Genomic DNA, 25,349 nt, shown 5'->3' with positions numbered 1-25,349 from the left:
ATTTCTTCAAAAGTCTACCATCCCTTTATTATATTTTCCCTTCTAGCCCCCCCCCCCCCCCCCAGGCAGATCTTCACTGTTGCAAACAAAATTCCACTTGCTATCTATAAGTAATATTCCTTGCTGAAAGCTGATTATTTCTCCCAGAATTTTCTTAAGCTCCATTATAACAGTTTTAGGTGGAATGTAAATGCATGCCAGTGTAATCCTCCTGCCTTGCCAGTAGCCCCTTTGTACTTCCATTATCATCTTTTTTACCTCTTCTATCACTACTAGAGCTCCTCGTGCAATTAATACAAGTACTCCTCTCTTCCGTTGTCCCACATATTCTGCTGAATAACCACCCTGAAGACCTTTCTTTATCAAATTCACATGTTCATTTATTTCCGGGTATGTCTCCTATAGAACAGATATTTGCACTTTACATTTTTAATATAGTTCAGTACTTTCTTTTTATATTTATCTGTAAGATCATTCAAATTATAAAACATTACAGAAAGCATCATTTCCTCATACAGTTATTACTTCTTTTTATGTACAACTGCTTTTTAAATGTCTAGTTACAACTTTTATGTTACATGCATATACTGTTTGGCAGGTAGGTTTTTATGCTGTTGTTTTGTCATATACATTTCAGCCTATGCCACATTTAAAAATTTTCTGTTTTTTTTGAAAGCCCCTAAAACCTATTAATAATAACACACAAAACTATGTACATCTTCAAATACTGAAGTTTTTGCTTCCTAATAAGAAGAAACTTCTAAATTGATAGCCACACAGACAGGCTAGAGTTAACCAAAAAGAAAGGTTAGTCATGCTAAGATGCATGGTACAGCCTGTGTTAGTAAGTAAGTGCTATTTGATTTTGACTATCTTTATAGCTCTCCCAACAGAGAAAACACTTGAATGCGTTCAGTAAATGCTTTCTCCAAGCCATTTATCTTTATCAAATTGTCTTCAAGTGACATGCAAACCAGACAAAACTGCTAAGGGTACCTTGTTTACCACAAAAAGCCTTATTATATTCAATATTCTTTTTCATTTACATGTTTTGTAATAAACTAGTTACTGGAAAACTCCAAGGTCTTAACCCAGTCATTTCCCTAAGCACATTAATTTTAACGTTGTCATGCGCTTTTAACCAGGCACTTTTTCATTGCATTGCTTATATTTCTCAAAATTGTACAACAACAAAGAGAGAAGAGGGGAGAAAAAGAAAAACAGTAGCACCTGTTTACAATCCCCATTACACTTAAAAATAGCACTCAAAGAAAACCATACACCACAAATACAATAGTATTAAGAAAGAAAATGTTTTCTTTACTTGCAGTTAGCTTTCTCCCCTCTCTTCCCAGTCACAAAGCATTCTTCTGAACACTAATGACATGAATTAGGGCATATACTTTAGAGTCCCCAACAAATCCAACCAATTTTGAAAAAGTCCAATATTTCCAGATTTTCTTGTTCTGCCATATTTCACAAATATAATTATTGCACTGTAATCCCACATTAAGTTACTGGTTTTATTACCGTTCTTCTCCATCGCCCAAATCCTGTCTTTGTTTAATTTCCAACATACTATCGATTCTTCTAGTCAACTCTCATACTCCCTTCTTTCTCTCCCATTTTCTGTTGAAATACTGGAAAAGGTTTCACAGGTATAGTCTCTCTGTGGTCTTTATTACCACAACAAGCAAAATCTCCTTCTGTTTCACAGTTCGCATTTTGTTGGACAAACTTTTGTATTTCCTCCTTAACATGCACTTCATCAAAAAATGATTTTGTTCCTCTGGGGAAGAATACCTTAAAGACAGCTGGGTACAGCAGTTTGAATCTCACACCTGTATCTCGACATTCCCTGAATAGTGGAATACATTTGCTCTTCTTCTGTCTGGTGTACAATGAGTAATCATTATCCACAAACACTCTGCTGTCCCCACTTTCAGTATTTTGTCCTTCTGCCACAGTTTTGTCGGACTCAACTCCTTCTGCTGATAAGATTGAATCTTTACTATTAAAGGTCTAAGGTTGCTTTCTTATAACAAGGTTTGGAGCCTACACACTATGTGCCCTTTCAACTAACAACTCCTGCTGTGGAATACAAGTCCAGTTGCTTATTTGTGCCTTCATAAAAATTAATGCAGTCTGTTCCTTCCAGCTTTTCTAGTATAGCTGAAAATCTCAGGTTTTCCCTATGTGCTCTGTCCTCTAATTCTATTTGTGGAAACATCTCTTCCTGAGTAGTCTCATACTCAGCCTGCCTTTTCTTCATTTTGACCTCTGATTTTTGCAGCTTTATCATCTCATCTGAATATCTGTTTAAAGCTCCTTTTTTTAGCCTTCTGTTGTTTGTGTTGATATACTCCATCATTGTTTTGTTTATTTTAACCAGGTTTGTATGCAGTTGTCTTATATCCTCCTTTGGGTTACTGGGAAGTGATGTCTGAAGGTTGCATTGCTTTTTGCTGAATAGCTGCAGAAACCTCCCCAGTTAATGTTTCTTTCTCACTTTTTGTAGCTGATGTTTAGCAGGTTTTCTGCATTTCTTTATTCTTGGCATCCAGGCAGTGCACTTACTAGCCAGCTACTGAAATTTACCCATAAACACAAGTCTGTTGGCCTTCTCTAAGTTTCTGTTTTCATACAGAGAGAGCTAGAAACAAGTTATTCAGTGTGCAGCCATCTTGGAAGTCCCATGGAGTCCTTTTGTTGTGTCAGGAAATACATCTTTGTTGGGTAACTTGTGGTGATTGCCCTTATCTAGCTGAAAAGAAGAGAGAACCAGTGGTGTCTTGGTCAAAAGGGGGGACCAACAACATTTTTGGATTATCTTTCTGAATCTTCAAAGGGATCTTTGGAATAAGAGGAAATGCATACAGGAATTTTTCCCATGGAAAGTAGAAGGCATCCATTTTCTGGGCTTTATTACATGGAGCTCTGGTGCAAAACATTCTGAACCAATTGTTCAGAGTAGAGGCAAAGACGTTTATTTGAGTAGTCTCTCACTGATGGACAATTTGAAGGAAAACTTCTCTGTTCAACAGTAAGTCATGAGGGTCTGCCATCAATCTGCTCACATAGTCTGCCACTGAATTTAGTTTGGAAGGGATGTGCACAGCTTGGAGAAAAAACTATAGTGAACAGCAATATCCCAAGTTATCACTGCTAGCCTGCAAAGGCGACAAGACTTTGCTCCACCCCTGCTTGGTGATAAACGGAATAATTGTGGTATTGTCTCTTATCATTTTAAAAGTTCAAGAAGTCCATATGTGGTGAAAAGTCTGAAGAGCAAAGAATTGATTTCTTTATTGTTTACGCATTTTTTTTTTCTTGTCCTGAATGGACCAAACTCCTTGCACCCTGAAAACCACTGAGAAAGCTCTCAACATGCAAGGTCTGAAGTGTCCACTGATACCAGATGAAGGGGAGGAAGAACCTGAAAGGGGACACGAGGGTTGATTTCTTTTCTGGTTAATACATCTATACAGCTTTCTTCTCAAAAGGCAAGATAGGAATTGGAAAGGAGACAGGATGGCAGTGTTGTGTCCAAACTGATTTTAAATTGAAACGACTTTATCTCAAGTGGGGTTTAGCAAGGGATATAACTTGGACTGTAAATGTGAATCCCACGGGTCTCAGACTCTGTCAAGACTTTTTTAAAGGTGGTAAAAATGCCATCATGCTGAATGTCTTCAAAAGACACCCAAGAAATACCACAGACTAAATAGGTTTTACACTAGATTTGTTTTGATTTAGAGAGAACTCCAAGTAGTGAGAAATTTAATAGCAAATTGTAATCGTAAAGAATCTTTTGGAGGGAAGTGGCATGAATGAAGCAGTTGTTTAAACATGGCTAGAGCTAGAAAGAAAGAAAGAGAAGGATATGGATGCTTTTGAGTCTGAAAAATACTATAACATTGGCTAGACGTTTTGTAAAGGCTAATGAAGCAGTGAAAAGCCCAAAAATCAAAACAGCAAATTGACATAAATACCCCTAAACACGAAATCTTTCTTCTGCATTCTGGATGGATAGTTGTATGGAGGCAAGCATCCTTTACATCCAAGCAAACTAAAATAGCTTGCGGATGGATTAAGGGGGGGGACTGGAGCATGAATTCTGGAAGTTTTTAAGTACATGTTCAGATTGGATAAGTCCAGATTTGATCTCAAAGTACAATTCTATATTGGGGAAAGGAAAAGCTAGAAGAGAACCCTTATCCTTTTGATGATAAAGGGACAGGCTCTACTACCAGAAGTCAAACTTGATGAAAAGGACCAAATGCTTTTGAGGGAGGGCATAAGGAATCTCACAGAAAACTCAGGAGGAGGGAGGGGGGTCCAATGAAGTCTGCACCTATTCATTATGATTTCCAAATTGCAAATGGCAATGCTACTGTCTTCCAAAGGGGAAGGTTGGAAGAACATTTCACAGACAGTTTATAAAGGGGAAGGCTACAGTGAGGTTTAGGGGAAGGAAAACTGTCAGAAAATAGAACCTCTGTATTAGAAAGATCATTTGGACACTTTGAAGTCAGACTTAAGCTTGTCTTGCAATTTGGTTTGGGCGATTTTTAACTGTTTTGCTGGGAAGATAAAGAAGTTATGTACCTACCATAACGTTCCATGTTAGTTGTCTTCATCTCGCCTTCTTTCTTGCTTGTTGGGATCGGAGCCGATCCTCGGCTCCAACTCGGCCATCTTCAATAGCTCGAGAGCTGTTTACTGGCTCGAGGCTACCCCTTATCCCATAATGCCTAACGATAGCTACCCAGATCTCGTTTGAAATAGCTAAACCCAGACATAACAAGATAATAATTCAGTCAAGAACCAGTTGACTATACCTGCCATATTCACTTAGGTCAAAAAGGACACAAGAGAACACACAGCCAGTGAAACAGAACAAAAAAAAAAAAAAAAACTCCTCTCGATCCACTAGGATAGGGGGATGGAGGGTGGGACGCAAGAAGGATGGCGAGATGAAGACAACTAACATGGAACGTTATGGTAGGTACATAACTTCTTTATGTTAAGTTGTCTATCTCGCCTTCGTTCTTGCTGGTTGGGACAGTGTCCCTAGCACCTAACATCCTGGGTGGCTCAGTGGAGCAGACTCTTCAGAACAGTGGAACCAAAGTCAGCTCTGCTCCTGGAGACCATATCCAACTTGTAATGAGAAATAAAAGTATGAGGGCTTGCCCATGTGGCAGCTGCACAGATAGAATCCATGGACAACCTAGACTGGAAGGCTACAGAAGTGGCCCAGGCCCTAGTAGAATGACCTTTTGGTTTAATAGGTAACTGTTTGTTCCTTAACTGATAAATGAAAGTAATAGTGTGTGATAACCATCTGGACAAGGTTACCTTGGAAACTGGGAGACCTTGTTTGCCTAAGGCATAAGAGAGGAATAGTTGGTCCAATTTCCGTACTTCTTTAGTTCTGTGCATGTAAAAGCGCAATTGCCTATGAGCATCCAATTGGTGTAGTTTGTATTCTGCCTTGTTGGTATGATAAGGGAAAAAGCAGGAAGATCTATAGATTGGTTTAAGTGACTTTCTGAGCAGACTTTAGGGAGAAACAAGGGATTAGTTCTCAGAGCAACCCTGTCCTTATGAAAAACCAAATAAGGAGGATGAGCACATAGCGCCTGAAGTTTGGAGACACGTCCGGCTGAAGTAATAGCTACCAGAAAGAGTGTCTTCCAAGATAGGAACTTGATAGAGCAAGAAGCTGCTGGTTCAAAAGGGGGCAGAATTATGGAGGTTAGGACTAAATTATGGTCCCAAGGAGGAGGGGGATCTCTCACTGGAGGCCTAAGAAGAGTTGCCCCTCTCATAAAAGCTTTACATAGCTTATGAGACATAATGTTAGAGTTCGAAAAACCAACATGAAAGTTAGAAATGGCCGCCATTTGTACCCTGATCGTAGAAGCAGCGGACCCGGAATGAAACAGCAAAGCTAGGAATTCCAAGATTTTGTGGACTGGGGCTGAGAAGGGATTCACATTCCTAGTCTCTGCCCAACAAGAAAAACGTTTCCATTTGCTAGCATAAGTTTTCCTCGTTGTAGACTTGTGAGAGGACACAATAATGTCATGGACTGCTGGGGAAATTCTGGGAAGCCTGGCTAAGGCTGCAAGTGGAACAACCAAGCTGTGAGCTGGAGGGTTTTTAGGGATTGATGCAACCTGTCTGATTGATGAACCAGGAGGTCTGGAATTGGGTCCAGAGTTCAGGGTTGATCGAGAAGGTAACGGTGCAGGAACGGAAACCATATCTGTCGAGGCCAGTAGGAAGCAATGAGGATCATTTTGCAACCCAACGATACTGCTTTCTGTATAAGTTTGGGTATCAGAGGGAATGGAGGAAAGGCATAAAGAAGTCCCTGGGGCCAATCATGGACTAGAGCATCTCTGGGTGTGTGACCCGGAAGCGGGAGAAGGGAGAAGTATTTGCTACATTTACTGTTGAAGGGGGTGGCAAAGAAATCGCAGCAAGGCTGTCCCCATTTGCGAAAAACAAGATTTGCAATATCCTGATTCAGAGACCACTCGTGAGGCATTAGAATAGCTCTGCTGAGCCTGTCTGCTATGACACTGGATCTCCCAGGGATGTGCGTCGCAATCAGAAAATGCTGGGAGGAAATCACCCACTGCCAAAGCCTGAGTGCTTCTCGACATAGGGGGTGGGACCTGGTTCCGCCCTGCTTGTTGATGTACCACACCACTGACATGTTGTCACTTTGAATAGCAATGGTCTCAGAAGGAAGAGAGCCTTGAAAGGCTTGCAACGTCAGGAGCAAGGCTCTCATTTCCAGGACATTTATATGCAGATGGTACTCGTGAGGTTGCCACGTGCCTTGGACTGTCCTGCCAAGATAATGCCCCCCCACACCCTATCAGTGAGGCGCCTGTCGTCACTGTGGCTACCGGAGGGGGTTGTATGAAAGGTCTGCCCTGAGTAACTAGTGGGGAGAACATCCACCAAGAAAGATGCCTTTTGCATGCGTCCGTGATCATGATCTTGTATGTCATGGGTAGCTCTTGGAAAGACCACTGCAAGAACAGAAGCCACTGAAGAATCCTCATATGAGAGCACGCCAGTGGGATTAGGAGAATGGCTGCTGCCATGGAGCCCAGAGTTTGAAGGACGTACCTGACTTGGATCCTTTTGCTCTGCATCAGAACCTGTGCCTGCTGACAAATTGCGGACACCCTTTACTGGTGGTAGCCTTGCAAACATATCCCTTTTGTCTAAGTCTGCTCCTATATAAGTGATAAATTGACAGGGCAACAAGACAGATTTTTAGAAATTTATTGTGATGCCGAGCTGTGAACAGATTGAGATTGTGTAGTCCCCGTGCTTGTATGAGTTGATGCCTGGTGGTAGCAGTAAGGAGCCAGTTGTCTAGATACGGAAACACCTGGAATCCTTGACGCCTCAGGTGAGCAGTGACCACTGCCATACATTTGGTGAACACCCAGAGGGCTGTGGTGAGACCAAAGGGCAGAGCTCTGAACTGATAATGACTGGCCCTCAGCTGGAAGCGAAGATAAATTCTGGAGCACCTGTCCATCTTTATATGGTAGTACGCGTCCTGAAGATCTATAGAGCACATCCAATTGTCCTGACCCAGAAAGGGTAGAATGGACTGTAGCATGACCATCCAAAACTTTGTTCTTTGTACAGACCTGTTTAGTCTGCTGAGATCCAGAATCGGTCTCCAGTCCCCTGTCTTTTTTGGTAATAAAAAAACCCTGAGTAAGTTCCGGATCCATGCTGGTTTGCCAGGACTTCCTGGATGGCTCTTTTTTCTAGCAGTTTTGAAACTTCTATTACTGCTTGCTCCCTCAGATTGGGTGGAACATCTGGGAGGGTCTTCTTTGACTGAAAGGGGGGTTGAAGGAAGGGAATTTTGTAACCTCCAGATATAACGGACCGTACCAATCTGTCTTGTGTTAAACTTCGCCAGGCTTTTGGGTACAGCGAAAGTCTTCCCCCGACTGCCTCCAGAGATGAGCAGCCGGGCAACCCTTCAGGGATGCTGAAAGGGCTTATCAGAGAAGGATTCTCTGTTGCCCTGGTTCTGCAGACCCCCTCTGCCACGAGGGCGGCGTCTATTATTATTGTTTCCCCGTCTGCCTCTGGAGGAAAAATCACTACGTGTGTCAGGCAAGGCTCCCTGAGATTTATGGAACCACATCTTACCACTCTTCTGACCTCTGGGGTAGGGTCTAGAGGGAGTGGAAAAACGGACTCCCACGGCAGAGAGAGTCTTGCCTTCTTTCTCGCACCTAGTCAAAGTGTCTTTCACCTGTGGTCCAAAAAGAAAGGAACCATCAAAGGGAGTGCTGGTGAAGGACACTCGAAAGGGTTCCGCAAAGTTACACAGCTGCATCCAGGCATGCCTCCTAAGGGCCACCCCAGTACCAGCGGCTCTACTTGCCCCATCTGCTGCATAGGAAATGAGCCTCATGGAGGAGTTAACAGAATTAAGCGTCGCTAGCTGGGAAGCCACCTTAGCTTGTGCTCCGTCAGTTGTTGGATCTTGGAGGGTATCTCCAAGCTCTTTAAGGAGATCCCTTTGAAGGTGAGTAAAATGACACAAGTAGTTCAGTGACCTCATAGAGAAGGTCGCTGAAGCGAGCATTCGCTTCCCATATCTGTCTATCGTCCTAGACTCCTTGTTAGGGGGATGGACAGACAAAGAGGTCCCCGCTAACTCTTTTTTTGTGGCTGCTGCTACCACCATAGCATCAACAGGGACACCTTTCATAAGGAACTGCTTATCCTGGGGTGCTGTAATAAATTTACCATGTCTTCTGGGAGTTGGTTCCACTGTATCCGGAGCTGACCAAGCCTTTCGAGCCACCACTGTCATAAGTGGATCGAAAGGCGGAGACACCCAGGAGGTGGAAGGTCGGGAACCGAAGGCATCCAGAAATACAGACTCATCCTCAGAAGAGGCTAGGGGATTCCAGTTCCCCCTCTGCTTAAGCATTTCTAGGATGTCCGAGAAGGAAACATCTTCAGAGGGGGATCTCGGGGACCCTCCCGAATCATCTAAGTCTGTATCAGAAGTGACAGACTAAGGGGAGTCGATGCTTTTCCTCTTGCATTTCTTCGTCCGAGAAGGCTCCTCTGAGAGATCAGGGGAGGCCTCGGAAGAAGAGGAAACACCCAATGGGGTGTCCTGGAGCATCAGCTCCCTATGCTTGGGGTCTGGAGGAGGAACAGAGGTTGGCACAGGCACTACAGGGGGCGGAGCCGGTGGTGCTGATAGTGTAGCTGACTCAGTGGCCAGCACACTCCACGACATCGAAGGCGTCCCTGCCACGATGCAGAGAAAGCTCCGGTTCAGAAGAAATAGGAATCTTTGTCCGCACCGAGGGAGACGGCTCCGAGGCCGATGTAGGAGCTGAGCTCACCTCCGCCGAAGCTCCAAGAGGGAGTACGGGGTTGGACAAGGGTCTGATGCCACTCGCCCCTTCGGAGCCGATGAGGGAGCCTCGGCACCCACATCCCTCAATGGACGGCACCAACGAGGGAATCAGAGCCGACGTCGGAACCGAAGGAGATAGTGTTATCGGAGCCGACGGTTCCACTACTCGAACCCCAACGAACTCCGGCTCCAAACTCATTGGAGTCGGAGGAGGAACATCGAGAGAAGTGGACGGAGGAGGAACATAGAGAGAAGTGGACGGAGCCGATACCTGTTGAGGAGGGCTGGACAACAACTTGGCTAGTGCCTGCGAATTTAGCAACCTACTGACAACTCTCTCCACATCGTGATCCGACAGCCTAGAGGACCAAGAGGAGTGAGAGAATTGGTGAATGCGCTCGCTCTGAAGCAAAGGAGACCGAGGAGCCAAATGCACTGATTCAAGTGAGGGGGACCTTAGCCTCTTGTGGCTCCATGACGGCTCCGAAGCCTCTGATGGAGTCGACAGGGAGATGGTCTTGTTGGTGCCAGCCAGAACTGACGTGGAAGGTAAACCCTGAACCGAAGACGGCTCCGAACTTGGAGCCGACGACTTAGTGGGTTTAGGGGATTTCACAGGCTGTGAGCTCTTGGCCGGTGAATCCTGGGGTTTTAAAAGACCCCTAAGGATAAGCTTATTCTTACACTCCTGCAGGACTCTTGGACTAAAGGCATGGCAGATAGAACAAGAGTCCTGCAGGTGCACAGCGCCTAAACAATAGACGCAAGAAGTGTGCCCATCTGTCAGAGACATTTTCTGACAGCATGAATCATGCTTCTTGAACCCAGAAACCTTGGATTCCTTTGACATCCTTGAAAGTAAGGAAAAACAATTACAACAACAACCAGAAGCAAAATACAGTCTACAAAAAACACACTACTATAAAGACTATAGCTAAAGGGTTTTTTTTTTGTTTTTTTTTAAGAGAATAGGAAAGCCTCTAACTTAAACGGCTAGCCTATAAGAGAAAGGTAGAAGGAAAAGCCTCTAACTTAAACGGCTAACCTGACAAGAAGAGGTGGGGGATGGGAGAGAACTCTCTAAGTTAAACAAGTTCTACAAGAAAAAGGCGGGATACTACAAGCTAACAATCACAAAACAAGACTATCGTTAACAATAAAAAACTAGAAGGGTTGAAATCTAGTGAAGAAAGTTATACAAAAAACTTTATACAAGCCTAAGCCAGAAAAACGACACCTCGCAGCTGAAGCGGCAAACGAGATCTGGGTAACTATCGCTAGGCATTATGGGATAAGGGGTAGCCTCGAGCCTGTAAACAGCTCTCGAGCTATTGAAGATGGCAGAGTCGGAGCCGAGGATCGTCTCTGATCCCAACCAACAAGAATGAAAGCGAGATAGACAACTTAACATTATCTCTTGTCGAAAAAAGTATCCAACTTGAAAGGGCAGTTCCTTAGCAACTTAGGTATGGGAGACAGAAAAAGCTGTTTGAAACCTTGCATTATCTTTCCCCTTTTCTCCACTTTCTTGATTATTTCAGAAGAAGAGGAACCAAACAAGCTGTACTTATCCAAAAGAGCACATAAAAGTTAACCTTTAACATCTTCAGGCAATAACTGGACAAAAATACTTCCTTAAGACTGATCCTGTAAGTAGCTGCTCTGGAAGACACATCAACAACATTATATTCACACTTGACAGAATGTCTTGGCATTTGTGTGACAGAAGCAAGCCTGCTTTGCAAAGAAGTCTTAGTATCAGAGTCAGAAATGTTTAGTAATAACTTGACCATATTGTCAAAAACAATCAAGTATCTAATCATATGGGTCTAGTAATTAATGTCAAGAAAATACGGGTCTATATCCGTCCGTCGAAATGGCTGACGATCGAACACCAGATGTTTGAACTGTGAAGTTTGAACACTGATTATCGCAAAGCTGCGGAACACCAAATTCTTTCCCAGGGAATGAATTTGGTGGGCCATTTCTGTGGTTTCGTGATGATCAGGACCAAACCTCCCAACCGTACCGAATAACTCGGATTTTTACCGAGTTTTGGGTCCAAATACTGGGGTGCCACGAATTCACGAGTGGCACCCCTCCATTTCTGACTTTTCCCAGCTTTAGTTCTTGTTTTATTTTTAAATTTTCGTACATTTTTTATTTTGCACTGACGTCATCGCATGCGCGATGACGTCAGCACCGTCAGGGCTATCAGCCTGTCGGAATTGAGCTTAAGTGCTCCAAGGACCACATTTCCGGTTTTCCCCGTGATCTGTGAGTGTGAGCAGTTAGCGGGTTATTCAAACGAGCACTTTAGCGCTTCAGAAACAAGTTTTAAGCATTAAGCTGCTCCATCTGCCAGTTCGGAGTTATTCTTCTTCGAAGTTCAGAAACAGCTTCTCGGCTTGCTCTAACTAAGAATAATTCGATGTTTTCAAATGGATTAATTTCTGGGCAGCATTCAGGCATTCGGAAACAAGTCAGGACTCAGGTAGGAAACCACCCCTTAAAAAAGCCGAGAAAAGCATGTTGTGTTTACACTTCTCGGGTCGAGTTAAGGTATATGCTTTATCTGTGCGTTGTGGAGAAAGGATTTTGATGGCATTTCAGAACTGTCAGAGTTAGAGGAAGTACGCTGTTGAGGCTGAAGAAGGTGGTGGGGCCGCGTGTGTTAAACTGTTCATATCTGTGTGTAAGAAGACTGTCTTAGCAGGGATTTATTACTGTTCTTTCAAAGGAGATGAGGCAGAAGGTAGAGCAGGCTTGGAGCTGATTTGGGCTTTATTTGTATACCCGTCACCGTGTCTTGAATAACTTTTCACTGCGAAAACAATTTCCTTTCAGAATGATGTCGCAGATGTCGGCCAGTCATTTGAGTTTCTTTAAATCAGTCGGAACGTGTTTTGTTTGTGTAGTACCTATTTGAGGTTGCTGGTCTAATTTTCTAAATACTGTACATAGAGTCCTGGCTGGGTTCAAAGCTTTTCAGTAAAATGCATGGTGAATTGGTGATAAGTAACACAACATTTTATTCTAGCAACTTTACAAAATTATACACGCAATGTTTTAAATGTGTCCCTGGTAAGTCCCTACTCCCTAGCCACCACCACTTATGAGCTGTGTCGAGGTTTCTTGTGTTAAGAGTTGAGAGCTATGGTGAGACGTGAGAACTGAATTTGTATTCCCTAATTATTGGCTTTGTTTGTCCAGGGTTTTGTGCTAAAAGGTTGAGAGCTATGGTGAGAAGTGAGAACTGAATCTGTATTCCCCCATTATTGGCTTTGTCAAGGTTTTTTTGTGCTAAGAGGTTGAGAGCTATGGTGAGAGGTGAGAAATGAATTCACTAAATGATAGCCATTAAGTTTCAGTTTTCCTGTGTTTCAGGAAGCTGCTGATTTGGCATAGTGGTATGTTCTGACTGTAGTGCATAGGGTCCTGGATTCAAAACTTGCCAGTGAAATGCATGTTGGTAACACAACATTTTATTCTAGCAATTTTTCAAAATTATACAAGCAATGTTTAAAATGTGTCCTTGGTTTTTTGACCTTTTGTCCCCACCCCCCAAAAATGAAATTGAAAATAAGTACAATACACTGTGCAAGATGCCTATGGCTTACACTACTGTCATTCTATTTATAGTGTGGGTGTGGAAGTAGACTTTTATGATGGAAATGTTCTGAATTGGGCAGTTTTGTCATTATTGGTTAATGTGTCTTGTTTCACTGCCTACAGTACAGCCTACTGGAAAAAAGTTCTGACAATAAATTTAAAATGTGCTCTCGCAAGTGTGTTGTATTATACAAGGAATATAATTTAATGAAGTCAGGAAGGTTTATCAAAGGAAAGAACACATGTATGTTTCTTGTTTTGTGTGCAAGGGGCAGAAGATTTGAAAATGGCCCAAAGGTAATCTTTATCCACCACTGGCCAGATGCATTTTCTTTGGATGTGGTGTGGGTTTCAATGCTGTTTCAATGAATATAAGTTTCAAGGACAGAGAAGTTTTAATGCTAAGCCGCCAGATGCATTTTCTTTGGATGTGGTGTGGGTTTCAATGCTGTTTCAATGAATATAAGTTTCAAGAACAGAGAAGTTTTAATGCTAAGCCTATTTTCATTGTGAGACAGTATTGCTTTGTTTACCAGATGTCAGTGCGCCTGCATTGCTGTACAGTAAAATGTAAAAATAAAATCCAAATAATCATTGCAGAAGCAAAGCAGTATGCACACATTAGTGTCTATGGCAAATGGGGCGAAATAGCCAGGTAATGGGACATTGGTATGGCTGCAGGGGGACTCTGGTGCCATGTTTTGGTTGTCTGTTCTTCAGTTTGTGTTTGAAAGTTGGTATCCCATGATTCCATTTGAGTGGGCGGGGTTACATAATTATGTATGCAAATTATATTTTAATCAGCGTACAGATTTGTACCTATTTTTCATGGGCCTTGTCCAGATTTTTGATGTTCCCAGGTTGAGAGGTATGATCAGGACTGTAGTGGGAAGTTACAGATTTGGTTTAGGTAAGTGTGCAATTGTGTGGACGTTAGGATTAGGGTGCGGGTTAGGTGAGTTAGGGTTAGGGCGCGGGTGAGGTGGGTGTGCGATAGTGACAGACTTTAGGGTTAGGGCGGGATAGGTGAGTTAGGGTTAGGGCGTGGGTCAGGCGAGTGTGTGATAGTGGCGGACCTTAGGGTTAGGGTTTGGGTTAAGGTAAGTGGATAGATAGTATTGTATGTACAGTTTAGTGTAGGGTTAGATGTGGGATTTTAAGTGTTTGTGTGTGGATTGCTGTTTTTTTGGTTTCCTTGTGTTGTGTGTGTGTTTCTTGGAACAGCAATTTTTTTCCCTGGGAAAAAAATCGCTGTCCTAAGACTTCGATGTTATTGTACTTCGTGGTTAGAAGTTCCAACATATGGTGTTCGAACATCAGCCATTTCGGTGAACTGATATAGACCCAAAAAGACAACAGGGCTGGTCCATGGCCCTGCTATTCTTGTCATTTGGTATTATTTTAAAAGATGGAAGACATTTGGAAACTTTATCTAACTTCACTGAAATAGCAGCTGAGTTAGAGGAAGGATTTTTGCATAAATACTTATGGCTTTCAGGAATGTTGCACTTGCCTGGTTTCTTAGGGGCAGGAGGTTGAGATTGCGGAGCTATGGAAGTAGACAAAATGGTGTCTTCCAAAGCCTTCAAGGCAAGAGAAATACCGGAGGGTTTTGGAATATCAATGTGCGGTAAATTATAATAACGCTTTTGAGATTCAGAAGATTGTTTGCCTTCCCAAGTAAAATGATGCATCATTTTATGGATGGATTTACCAAGAAGCCCGAAGATAAAGTATCATCAGCTTTAGACTCAAAACCTGTGAGGAAACGAATTTGGGAAGAATAGTTCAGAGGTTCCGAATAAGTTCTGAAGAAGTCTGCTCCTCAGAAGACAACTCCCCTTTGTGAGGGGGTAAAAGAAATAGAAGGAAAAAAAACTGAGGAGCTTTTAGTGACATAAGGGCTTTAAAAAAGTCCCTAAGGATATCAATCTTCAGAGGAAGGGAAGTAATAGGAGGGGATACTTTTTTAATTTTGTTTTTTTTTTTCATATTTTGGGGTATCCAAACAAATAATGTTAGGAGGGTCTGACCCTGAAACATGCTTCCATGAGGGACCTTGATATAGCCTTGGTTAACTAAAATTTGGAAAAATACCTTCAGGTCCCTCATAAATAACCAGCCTCAGTTTTCCCTTCTACGTTTAAACAGACATCTTACTGGTTGGAAGGGACTTACTAGATGCTTGTGCCTTAACTTCCTCTGGAGGGAGGGGGTTCATGATACTGAACAGGCTAAGACATTTGCCGGTTTACGGCTTATCAAGTGGTTAAACAGAGATATCCATCTCCAACTGGGAGAAAGAAGTAGGAACACTAATGTCTTTTGATTTTTCAAATTTCTTCTAGGCTGATGAGGGATGTCTAAGGATGACAGTTCCTATGCCATACTGGTGTGTGCTAGTTGTTTGTTTTATAGATAAAGAGTGAGATGACAAACGACTGTGTAAGGTCTTAGATACAAATTATTGACAAATACTACACTCCTTAACATTGTGTTCTGGAAAGAAAAACATACGGAAAAGAGGAGGGTTCCTCAATAGCAGTCCTTAGCAATATATATAGCAATAGCTATACTTAAAAAGGCTCTTTATAGTCATTAACATAGTTGCCATTATGATCCAATAGCAGGAAAAGGGAAAAGTATCTCAAAATGTGAAATTCGTATCATGCACTTTTAATTATAACAGAGAGTAGTGTTACTTTATATACATACAAACACATTATATATATATATATATATATACACATATATCAAACACAGAAAGACACACACACAAACATATTTGTGGAACATGCAAATAATTAGTCAACTTTACATTCAGTCAAAAAGGCTGTGGTTAATTACATTGTAATAAATATGGAACTGCATTGTAGTTACATTTGTGCGACCATAAAGTTGTCGTGGAAGGTGTAAGCACTTCCCAATATGTCTGCATACAGGTGTGGATTTGCAGTTTGTCTACAAATCAAAATAATGTTATTTATTTGTTTTACTTTTGGTATTGGCACCTCACATCATTTTTTTTGGGGGGGGGTGTATTTTAAGACTTATCAATCATCAGGCATGCCTAGGAGTGCAGGAAAGTAAATGAAAGAAGTTATGCACTTACCATAACATTCGATGTTTGTAGTCCATCTCGCCATTCACTCTTACACTTGGGATCGGAGCCAAACCTCGGCTCCGACTCAGACATTACTCTAGCTCAAAAACTTCTGGTTGGTTCATGGCTAGGAGGTATCCCATCATGCATCGCTAACACAGATCTTGTTTGCTACAAGGAGAAACATACAGAGACAAGGAACAAACCATGTCGAAAGGACCCAACATAACAATAAGGCAGTAGTCACTCGACCTCCAGGTCCTCAAGGAGGGGGCAGGAAGGGGGGTTTGTAAGAATGAAGGGCGAGATGGACTACAAACATCGAACGTTATGGTAAGTACATAACTTCTTTATGTTTTGTAGTCCTATCTCGCCTTCATTCTTACACTTGGGACAGCATCCCCAGCACCTTCATCTTGGATGGCTCATTGGAAAATGCTCCTGAGTACTGTGGAAGCAAAGGAAAACCTGTTCCTGGAAGCTATATCCAATATGTAGCGAGTAAAGAATGTATGAGGTGAAGCCCATGTTGCTGCTGCACAGATATTATCTATTGGGATTTTAGCCTGAAAAGCTACAGAGGTAGACACAGACCTGGTAGAATGAGCTTTCACCTTGAAGGGAAGATCTTTGCCACTGGATGTACAGACAAAGGAAATGCAGCTGGAAATCCAGTGAGACAGTGTGACTTTAGAAACTGGAAGGCCCTTCCTTGTACCTGAAAAGGAAACAAACAGTTAATCCGACCTTCTGAAATCCTTTGTTCTGTCAATGTAATGCAATGTAAAAACGCAATTGTCTATGTACATCCAGTTGGTGAAATTTGTACTCTGCCTTGTTAGAAAATTTAGGGAAGAAAACAGGTAATTCAATGGACTGATTAATACTGGCCGGAGAAGAAACCTTAGGAATAAAGGAAGGGTTTGGGCTTAATGGAAAGAACTTGCAGTTCAGAGACCCTCTTTGCAGATGTGATAGCCACTAAAAAATATAGTTTTCCATGATAAGAACTTAAGGTCACAAGTTGCTGAAGGTTCGAAAGGGCTTGAGGTAAGTCTATGGAGTATAAAGTTCAAATCCCATGGTGCCGCCGTATTCATGACTGGGGGTCTTAAGGTGGCCCCTTTAAGGAAAGCTCTACACAGTCTATCAGCCATAAGGTTAGTGTCATTAGCCAAATGAAAGGTAGAAATAGCTGCCAGTTGAACTTTAATAGTGGCAGCTGCTGAACCTTGATCTAACAACTGAGTTAGGAACTCTAAAATGTCAGAAATGGGAGCTGTGTAAATATCAAGGTTTCTCTCACAGGCCCAAAAGGTGAATCTTTTCCATTTACTGATATAAATCTTTCTGGTATACGGTTTGTGAGAGGATGTCAGAATGTGTAACACCTCAGGAGAAAAGTCATGAAGCCTAACTAGGGATGGAATTGGAGCAGCCAAGCTGTCAACTTGAGGGTGTGGAGGGAGGGATGGAACACTCCTGACGTGTGTCAGCAAATCTGGCACTGGGTCCAGAATCCACGGTTCGTCCATTAGATAAGGTCTGAGGAAGAGGAACCAAATCTGTCGAGGCCAGTAAGGAGCAATTAGGATCATTTTGCTTCCCAAGAATATTGCTTTCTGAATAACCTTTGATATCAAGGGGAATGGTGGAAAGGCACAGAGAAGTCCCGAGGGCCAATCTTGAATGAATGCGTCTCTGGGTGTCTCCCCTTCCGGGGGAATTAGGGTGAATGAATGCGTCTCTGGGTGTCTCCCCTTCTGGGGGAATTAGGGTGAAGTAGCTGCTGCATCTGGCATTGAGAGGGGTGGCAAATAGATCACAGCAAGGCTGACCCCATTTGCGAAAAATCTGTTCCGCAATGCATGTGTTCAGAGACCACTCATTAGGCATCAGAATAGCCCTGCTGAGCCTGTCGGCTATCACGTTGGATTTCCCCGGAATGTGCATTGCGACCAGAAAGCATTGGGAAGACACTGCCCACTCCCATATTAGAAGGGCTTCTCTGCAAAGGGGATAAGATTTGGTCCCTCCTTGTTTGTTTATATACCACACCACCGACATATTGCCCAAGTGGATCGCAATCGTTCCAAGAGGGAGAAAGCTGTGAAGTGCTTGCAATGTCAGAAGCATTGCTCTCATCTCCAAGATGTTGATATGCAAATAAGCCTCATGTTCCTGCCACGTGCCTTGGACTGTTCTTACTAGATAATGCTCTCCCCCCCCCTATCAGGGAGGCATTCGTGGTCACGGTGGCAACAGAGGGGGAGGAACAAACGGTCTACCTGTATTTAGATCATGGGCCTGGGTCCACCAGCGAAGATCCTGTTTGCACAGATCTGTTTTCAGGATGGGGTGAGAAAGGGATAGATACTGTAGTGACCATTGGGCAAAGAGTAGCCACTGCAGAACCCTCATGTGTAGTCTGGCCAATGGGACTAATGTTATTTTAGAGGCCATTGTCCCTAACAACTTAAGCACCATCTTTGCTTTCGCTTTCCTTAGAGGAATTAAACTCAAGACTTGTTCCCTGAGGTTCTGAATTCTTTCTACGGGAAGATAAGCCCTCATTGATACGGTGTTTACTTCAGTGCCAATAAAATTCACATGCTGAGAGAGCGATAATGCAGATTTTTGCCAATTTACTGTAATTCCTAACTGCAAGCAAGTTGAAATGGTAGCATCCCTGACCTGTAACAGTAGATACCTGGTGGTGGCAGTCAGGAGCCTGTCGTCCTGGTACGGAAACACTTGGAATCACCGACATCTCAAGTAAGCCGTAACCACTGCCATGCATTTGGTGAGCACCCTGGGGGCTGCGGTGAGAACAAAGGGCAGGGAGTGAAACTGATAATGACTGGCCCCCAGCCGGAAGCATAAGTGACTTCTTGATGCTCTGTCCATCTTGATATGGTAGTATGCATCTTGGACGTCTGTGGAACACATCCAAACATCTTTGCCTAACAATGGGAGTATTGACTGTAAGGTGACCATTCGGAACTTGAACTTCTGTACAGATTTGTTCAATTTGCTGAGATCCAAGATGGGTCTCAAGTCCCCTGTTCTTTTTGGCACCAAAAAGAATCTGGAGTAAGTCCCTAATCCTACTTGGTCTGCGGGGACAGGTTGGATGACTCTCTTTACAAGCAACTTTTGTATTTCTAGAGTTGCTGAGTCGCTGCGATTGGGTGGAACATCTGGGGTTCATCTGATCTGAGGGGGTGGAAAAGAGAAGAGAATATGGTAACCTCTGGTAATTATCTTTAATACCCACTTGTCTTGAGTGATATTGTGACAGGCTTCTGGGTATAAAGATATACGACCCCCGAATGGCTCCAGAGAAGCGCAGTCGGGCCTCCTTTCAGGAGCGCTGATAGGGACAACCATGAAAGGAATCACGGTCTCCCTGGTTCTGCCAGCCTCCCCTGCCTCTAGGGTGGCATCTACCGTTATTTCCTCCTCCTCTGCCTCTGGAGAAGGAATCACCTTGTGCGTCCTGAAAAAACCTCTGTGACTTCTTGAACCACATTTTACTGCCCTTCTGCCCTTTGTGATAGGGTCCAGAAGGAACGGAAAAATGGACTCCCACAGCACACAGGGTTTTTCCTTCCTGTTCGCACCTGGTGAGTGTGTCCTTTACCTTGGTTCCAAACTGAGGATCCATCGAAGGGAGCATTGGTAAATGTAGACTTAAAGCCCTATGCAAAGTTACACAAGAGCATCCAGGTGTGTCTTCTAAGAGAAACTCCTGAACCCGCTGCCCTACTCGCTCCATCAGCTGCGCAAGATATCAGCCTCATGGAGGAGTTTACAATAGAGGTAGACATCTGCGTACTGACCTTCTCAGATACCGCTGCAGATATGTTGCCTTGCAGTGTCTCTCCCAGTTCTTTTAGATCTTTCTGGAGCCTTGTGAAATGAGACAGGTAGTTCAGCGATCTAAGTGTAAAAGCCGCTGAAGAGAAGACACGCTTCCCATACCTATCCATCGTCCGAGACTCCTTGTTTGGTGGATGGACAGTGGAGGAAGTTTCAGCAAGTTCATTTTTGGAGGCTTCTGCCACCACCATGGCATCTACTGGAACGCTATTAGTAAGAATGCCCTTGTCCTGGGGTGCTAAAAAAATTTATTTGGTCTTCTAGGAACTAGTTTCACAGAATCAGGAGATTCCCTCACCTTTCGACTCACTAGATCCAGTAGCTCGTCTAAAGGTGGAGACACCCAAGAGACAGAGGATTGAGACCTGAAAGCCTTCAGGTACACTAACTCCTCCTCAGAAGAGGATGTGGTGGGCCAGCCGCCTCTCTGTTTCAGGATCTCAAGGATATCTGCGAATGAGATATCATCAGAGGACGACTTGGGGGACCCTTCTGACTCCTCAAGGTCAGTGTCTGATGTAATGGACTCATCAGGGAAGTCAACATGTTTCCTCTTACAAGTTTTCTTCCTAGGTGGCTCCTCAGAAGGGCATTCTGGGGACACTTCGGAAGACTGGGGACCACTTATGGAGGTTTCCTGAGGTTGCGAATCGCTGCTGTGTTGGGAGAGAGGGACAGCTGAGACTAAAGTCAGCGCTTTAGGGGGAAGAGTGTCAGTACCTCTGGTTGAAACTGAAGACATGGACAGCACACTCCTCATCACCTCGAACGCTGATCCTCCTGGCTCCGAAGATGCAGAGGCAATCCTCGGCGCCGAGGAGAGGGGCTCCGAGGTAGATGTGGGGTCCAAGCTCATCCGCGCTGAAGCACCAAGAGGTAGGCTCGGAATTGAAGAGGTTCGATCCGAAGTGTCCCCCTCAGGCCCGACTGAAAAAATGAGGACCCTAGACCCCACGGAAGGCCCTGAAAGGGTCGGAGCAGATATTGGAACAGAGAGACCAACTGAGGTAGCTGGAACCGACCTTTCCACAACCCGAGGAGCCGACATCTCTGGCTGCGAAGGCCCAGAGTGGCTCGGAGGAGTAACATCGACAGGGTGTAAGGGCACATTAGGCTCTGGAGCCGAAAGTAAATTTGCCAGTGCCGAAGTCTGACGCAGCCCGCGCACCACTCTCTTGACATCCTCATCAGAAAGGTTTCTAGAGGACCTGGAAAATAAGAGTGGGGGACCTAGATCGGTGGAAGATAGGCGACGTAAGAATCAGGGAAACCAGTCGGAGTTCAGCTGACCAGCTCCGAGACACAGTCTCAGTTATCGGCTCCAAAACTCCTGGAGCCGAAACTGATGGATCCACCATAGAAACCTCTGTTGGCACCGATACCAGTGGAGCCGGTGAGGATGTAGTAATTTTAGCAATTTTGTCTGGCGGCTCCGATAACACAGAATGAGTGGGAGGCCGCCTTTTTGTAGCTTTGGTTTTGTCTTTCTTACAGGAAGGAGATTTAGAGCTGGAGGATGAGGGAGCTAACTCCTCCTTGAAAGAATGCTTTAATAGTCCTTTCAAAATAAGTTTGTTCTTCCTTTCTTGAAGAACACGGGGACTGAAGGCATGACAGAACAAACAAGACTCCTGGAGGTGAATAGCCCCCAAAACAGTACACACACAGATTCCGCCCATCCGTTAAGGACATTTTCTGGGCACATTTTGTACATTTTTTGAAGTCCGAAGGCTTGCGGTCCTTAGTATCCTTAGACATAGTGCAATAAACAAGCTAAACTAACAATGCACAATAACTACTTTCACACAGATGGTCAGGCAACAGCAAGACAAACAGGGAGACAGAGGACTAGGTCCTCTAACTTACACAGGCCTAGCCAAAGGTGAAAGGAAAATGAAGAAAAACAAATAGCATAAGAGGAGTGACGCAGGGATACACAACAGGCCAACAGAAGAAACGGCCAATCAAGCACAAACAGTACAAACAGTAAACTGCAGCAAATTGTCTAAGACAGACAAGTAATGCGATAACACACCAAACTAATATAATACAATAATTTTTGTCAACAATAGCTATAAAAACATATTTAAAGTTGTCACTTAGCCACGGCCAAGAAGAAGCATGTCTGAGCTCAATGAGTGGCAAACGAGATCTGGGTTAGCATGATGGGATGCCTCCTAGTCATTAGTCAACCAGAAGTTTTTGAGCTAGACTAATGGCCGAGTTGGAAACAAAGTTCGGCTCTGATCCCAAGTGTAAGAATGAAGGCAAGATAGGACTACAGAACACCATTTGTTATTTGGCTAAGCATGTGTTCAACTCCTAGTTTATCTAGTGAGTTTTTTTTTTTTTTCAACTGTCTGATTGTCAGCAAATGTTAGTTCTAAGTACTGGTAATATATTTATATACAGGTGTAATTCAGAATGCAGACAGTTATGAACTGCAGTATTAAAATACAGTCAGGTTATAAAGTAAACAGTTCAGAATATAGACACAGCTAAGTGGGTTAGTGTTAGGGGTACGAGTGTTTGGCCGGGTCTATATTAGAACACAGAACGTTCAAAATTTCGAGTGTTCTAATATCGACCCGTTTTAATATCGAAGAAACAGAAAAACAAATTTTTTTCCTAGGGAAAGAATTCGGTTGTCTGTTTCTGTTGCTTCAGTATTTTCAGTGCTGTGGTGGAAAGTTACTGGTCGGGTTCAGGTAAGTGTGCGATTCTGTGGATGTGAGGGTTGGGGGGGTTAGGTGAGTTAGAGCGCGGGTCAGGTAAGTGTGCGATTGTGTGGACATGAGGGTTAGGGCGGGGTAGGTGAGTTAGGGTTAGGGCACGGGTGAGGTGAGTGTGCGATAGTGACGGACCTTAGGGTATGGGTTTGGGTTAAGTTAAGTGGATAGTTAGTGGTGTATGTATAGTTTAGTGTAGGGTTAGGTGTAAGAGTTTAGGTGTATGTGTGTGGACTGCTGTTTGTTTGGTGTGCTTGTGTTGTGTGTTTGTGTTTTGGAACAGCAATTTTTTTCCCTAGGAAAAAATTTGCTGTTCTGAATGTTCGATGTTTTCAATTTTCGATTCATAGGGTTCGATATTAGAACACTCGACATTTTGAATGTCTGATGTTCTAATATAGACCCGTTTGGCCTTGTGTTGTCAGGTTAGGGTTAGGTAAGGAGATATAATGTGTGCATGTGTGTGTCTGAGCTTGTCTTGTGCACCCGTAGCGTTATAGATGTTTTTCCATGGTGAGGTACAGGGTTTGAGTTAGGGGCAGGTCTTGCATGCATTAGTAAGGTGGTGGAGGCCTAAAGTTTTACTTCAGTTAACACTTGTAAAACCCCTCAGAGAGGACATTTATTGCCTTATGTTTCTTTTGCAGTGGTTTATATGGCAGAATGTGACTGTAGTGTATTTCATGCAGACTAGACAACAAGGAGTTGGAAGTAACATATTTCACTACATAATAGTGATATACACTGCCATAGGGAAATAAGAACTCTCCTCAAACATACTTTGACACATCTCAGTACACCCTTATTTATAGCCATTGACCAAGCACTAATTAATGTAATAAAATTGAATTAACTTCAATCCTGGCCAGAAAAGATGTGAATAAGCTTAGAGCTCCCAACCCTCAGGGTATTAATGACCTTTATGACATACTGGATTTTTTTTTATAAATGTGTATTTTTTAGTATACAGACTATTTATATCAATTATATGATTTCATTACCTTTTTTGTGTGTGGTTCAAGTTTTGCAGATTATGCTACGTTAAGAATTGGCATCTGCCTTTACAATAATTAAGTATGCAATTAATGGTGCTATTTCACTCGCCTCTAATGATATATCTCTTATCTGTGATACATTCAGTTACCGTATTTTATTACTTTTTCTTGCTATGATTGTTTGTTTATGCACGCATCCCATTAATCTTCTTGTATGCATCTATTCAGTTTTGTGCAACCTTGATCACATTTGGTCATATGATTTTTTTTTTTTTTGTCAAATAAATTAACTTTTGCTCTGATAAGGCCATAAAGGTGAAACAGAGATCTAGTATTGAGTATTACAGTGTAACCAATTAACTTACTGGTGAAGCATTACTTCATTGTGGTGGTTGGTTATCTTACATACACACAAACATACATATGTATAAGTGTGTGCGTGTGTGAGAGACTGTATGCACAGGAGCACACAGAAGTGACTGCATCATACTAAAACATTTTGCAAATAATCACAAATAAGCCTGTCAACCAAGGCAAAAAAATAAAATAAAAATGGCTGAATGAGGAATTCTCTGGACACTGATTGTTAATGTGTTAATGATCATCATAAGTTGACATGAATAGTAACATGTCAGTAGTTTCTCCTTTGAAGTAATTTGCACCACCTGCACATTAGTCTAAATATAGGTAGGGACATGCTTATAAAGACATACGTTTATTGTCAGTAAAAAGTGCAATTATTCCAAATGTACCTACCTTATATGATGGCAGAAAACAAAGAACTCCATGATTAATAGCCTCACAGATGGATAAGAGCAGTGCTCCTACTTCATCCTGGAAGTCAAATGTTTCTGCATGCTGAAAGGTGGCACACAGTTTCCGACCACTGGGACCAGCCCCGATTGTTCCAACCCAGACCTAGGAAATTCAAAAATTAATTCTGCTAAGAAAACACTAATTGATGAAACACAGTGTCACAGCCAAGAACACTGAATACATCTCCCTACTCAAAGGTTACGATCAGCATACAATGAAAACCATTCATCAGGAACAAAGTGTCTGTTTTTCCCCCCTATTATTAATTTAATTTTCTTGAATGACACATAAACTGACAAAAAAGCTCATCATGAAGCTAGTGGAAAAAAAGAAGTTATGTCTTACCATAACGTTCCATCTGTGTTGTCGACCTTCACTTATCCTTGACTGTGGGTTCGGTAACGAAACTCAGAACCAGCTCAGCCGTTATTCCAGCTAGCACCTTCAAAAAACTCTTGAGCTTAGCTTCACCCAAAATGCTCCTCTGAAGATTACTGCATCCCTGAGACTGGGTGGAAAATCTACAATCCTTTTTGTCTATCTGGGTTGTTTTTAAAATGGGATATTGTAACCTCTGGTTAAAATTCCCTGCACCCAACTGTCCGTTGTTATATCTAGCCAGGCAGATAGGTGCAGGGATAAACGTCCCCTGACTGCCTCCAGAGGATGACAATCAGGCTTCCATTCAGGAACGCTGATAGGAGTTACCAAGGAACGAATCCCTGGAACCCTGATCTGCGGGCCACCTCTACCTCATGGATGGTGTCTTCCAT

At 43.0% G+C, this 25,349-nt stretch overlaps 1 protein-coding gene across 3 annotated transcripts in view; it reads right to left on the bottom strand.

Moving 5' to 3' along the window:
- The window catches only part of BRIP1 (BRCA1 interacting helicase 1), a 2,367,390-nt gene that overhangs the window by 1,074,574 nt on the left and 1,267,467 nt on the right, over positions 1 to 25,349 (bottom strand). For all 3 annotated transcript variants that reach the window (XM_044054537.1, XM_044054539.1, XM_044054538.1), the window contains one exon: positions 24,517 to 24,678. In XM_044054537.1, coding sequence (XP_043910472.1) covers positions 24,517 to 24,678 — 162 coding nt within the window. The remainder of the gene's footprint in view (positions 1 to 24,516; positions 24,679 to 25,349) is intronic.

The sequence above is a fragment of the Protopterus annectens genome, chromosome 13.part0, assembly GCF_019279795.1.
Source record: "Protopterus annectens isolate FY-2018-M chromosome 13.part0, PAN1.0, whole genome shotgun sequence".
Taxonomy (NCBI): Eukaryota; Metazoa; Chordata; order Ceratodontiformes; family Protopteridae; genus Protopterus; species Protopterus annectens.
This window is presented reverse-complemented; position numbering and strand designations above follow the sequence as displayed.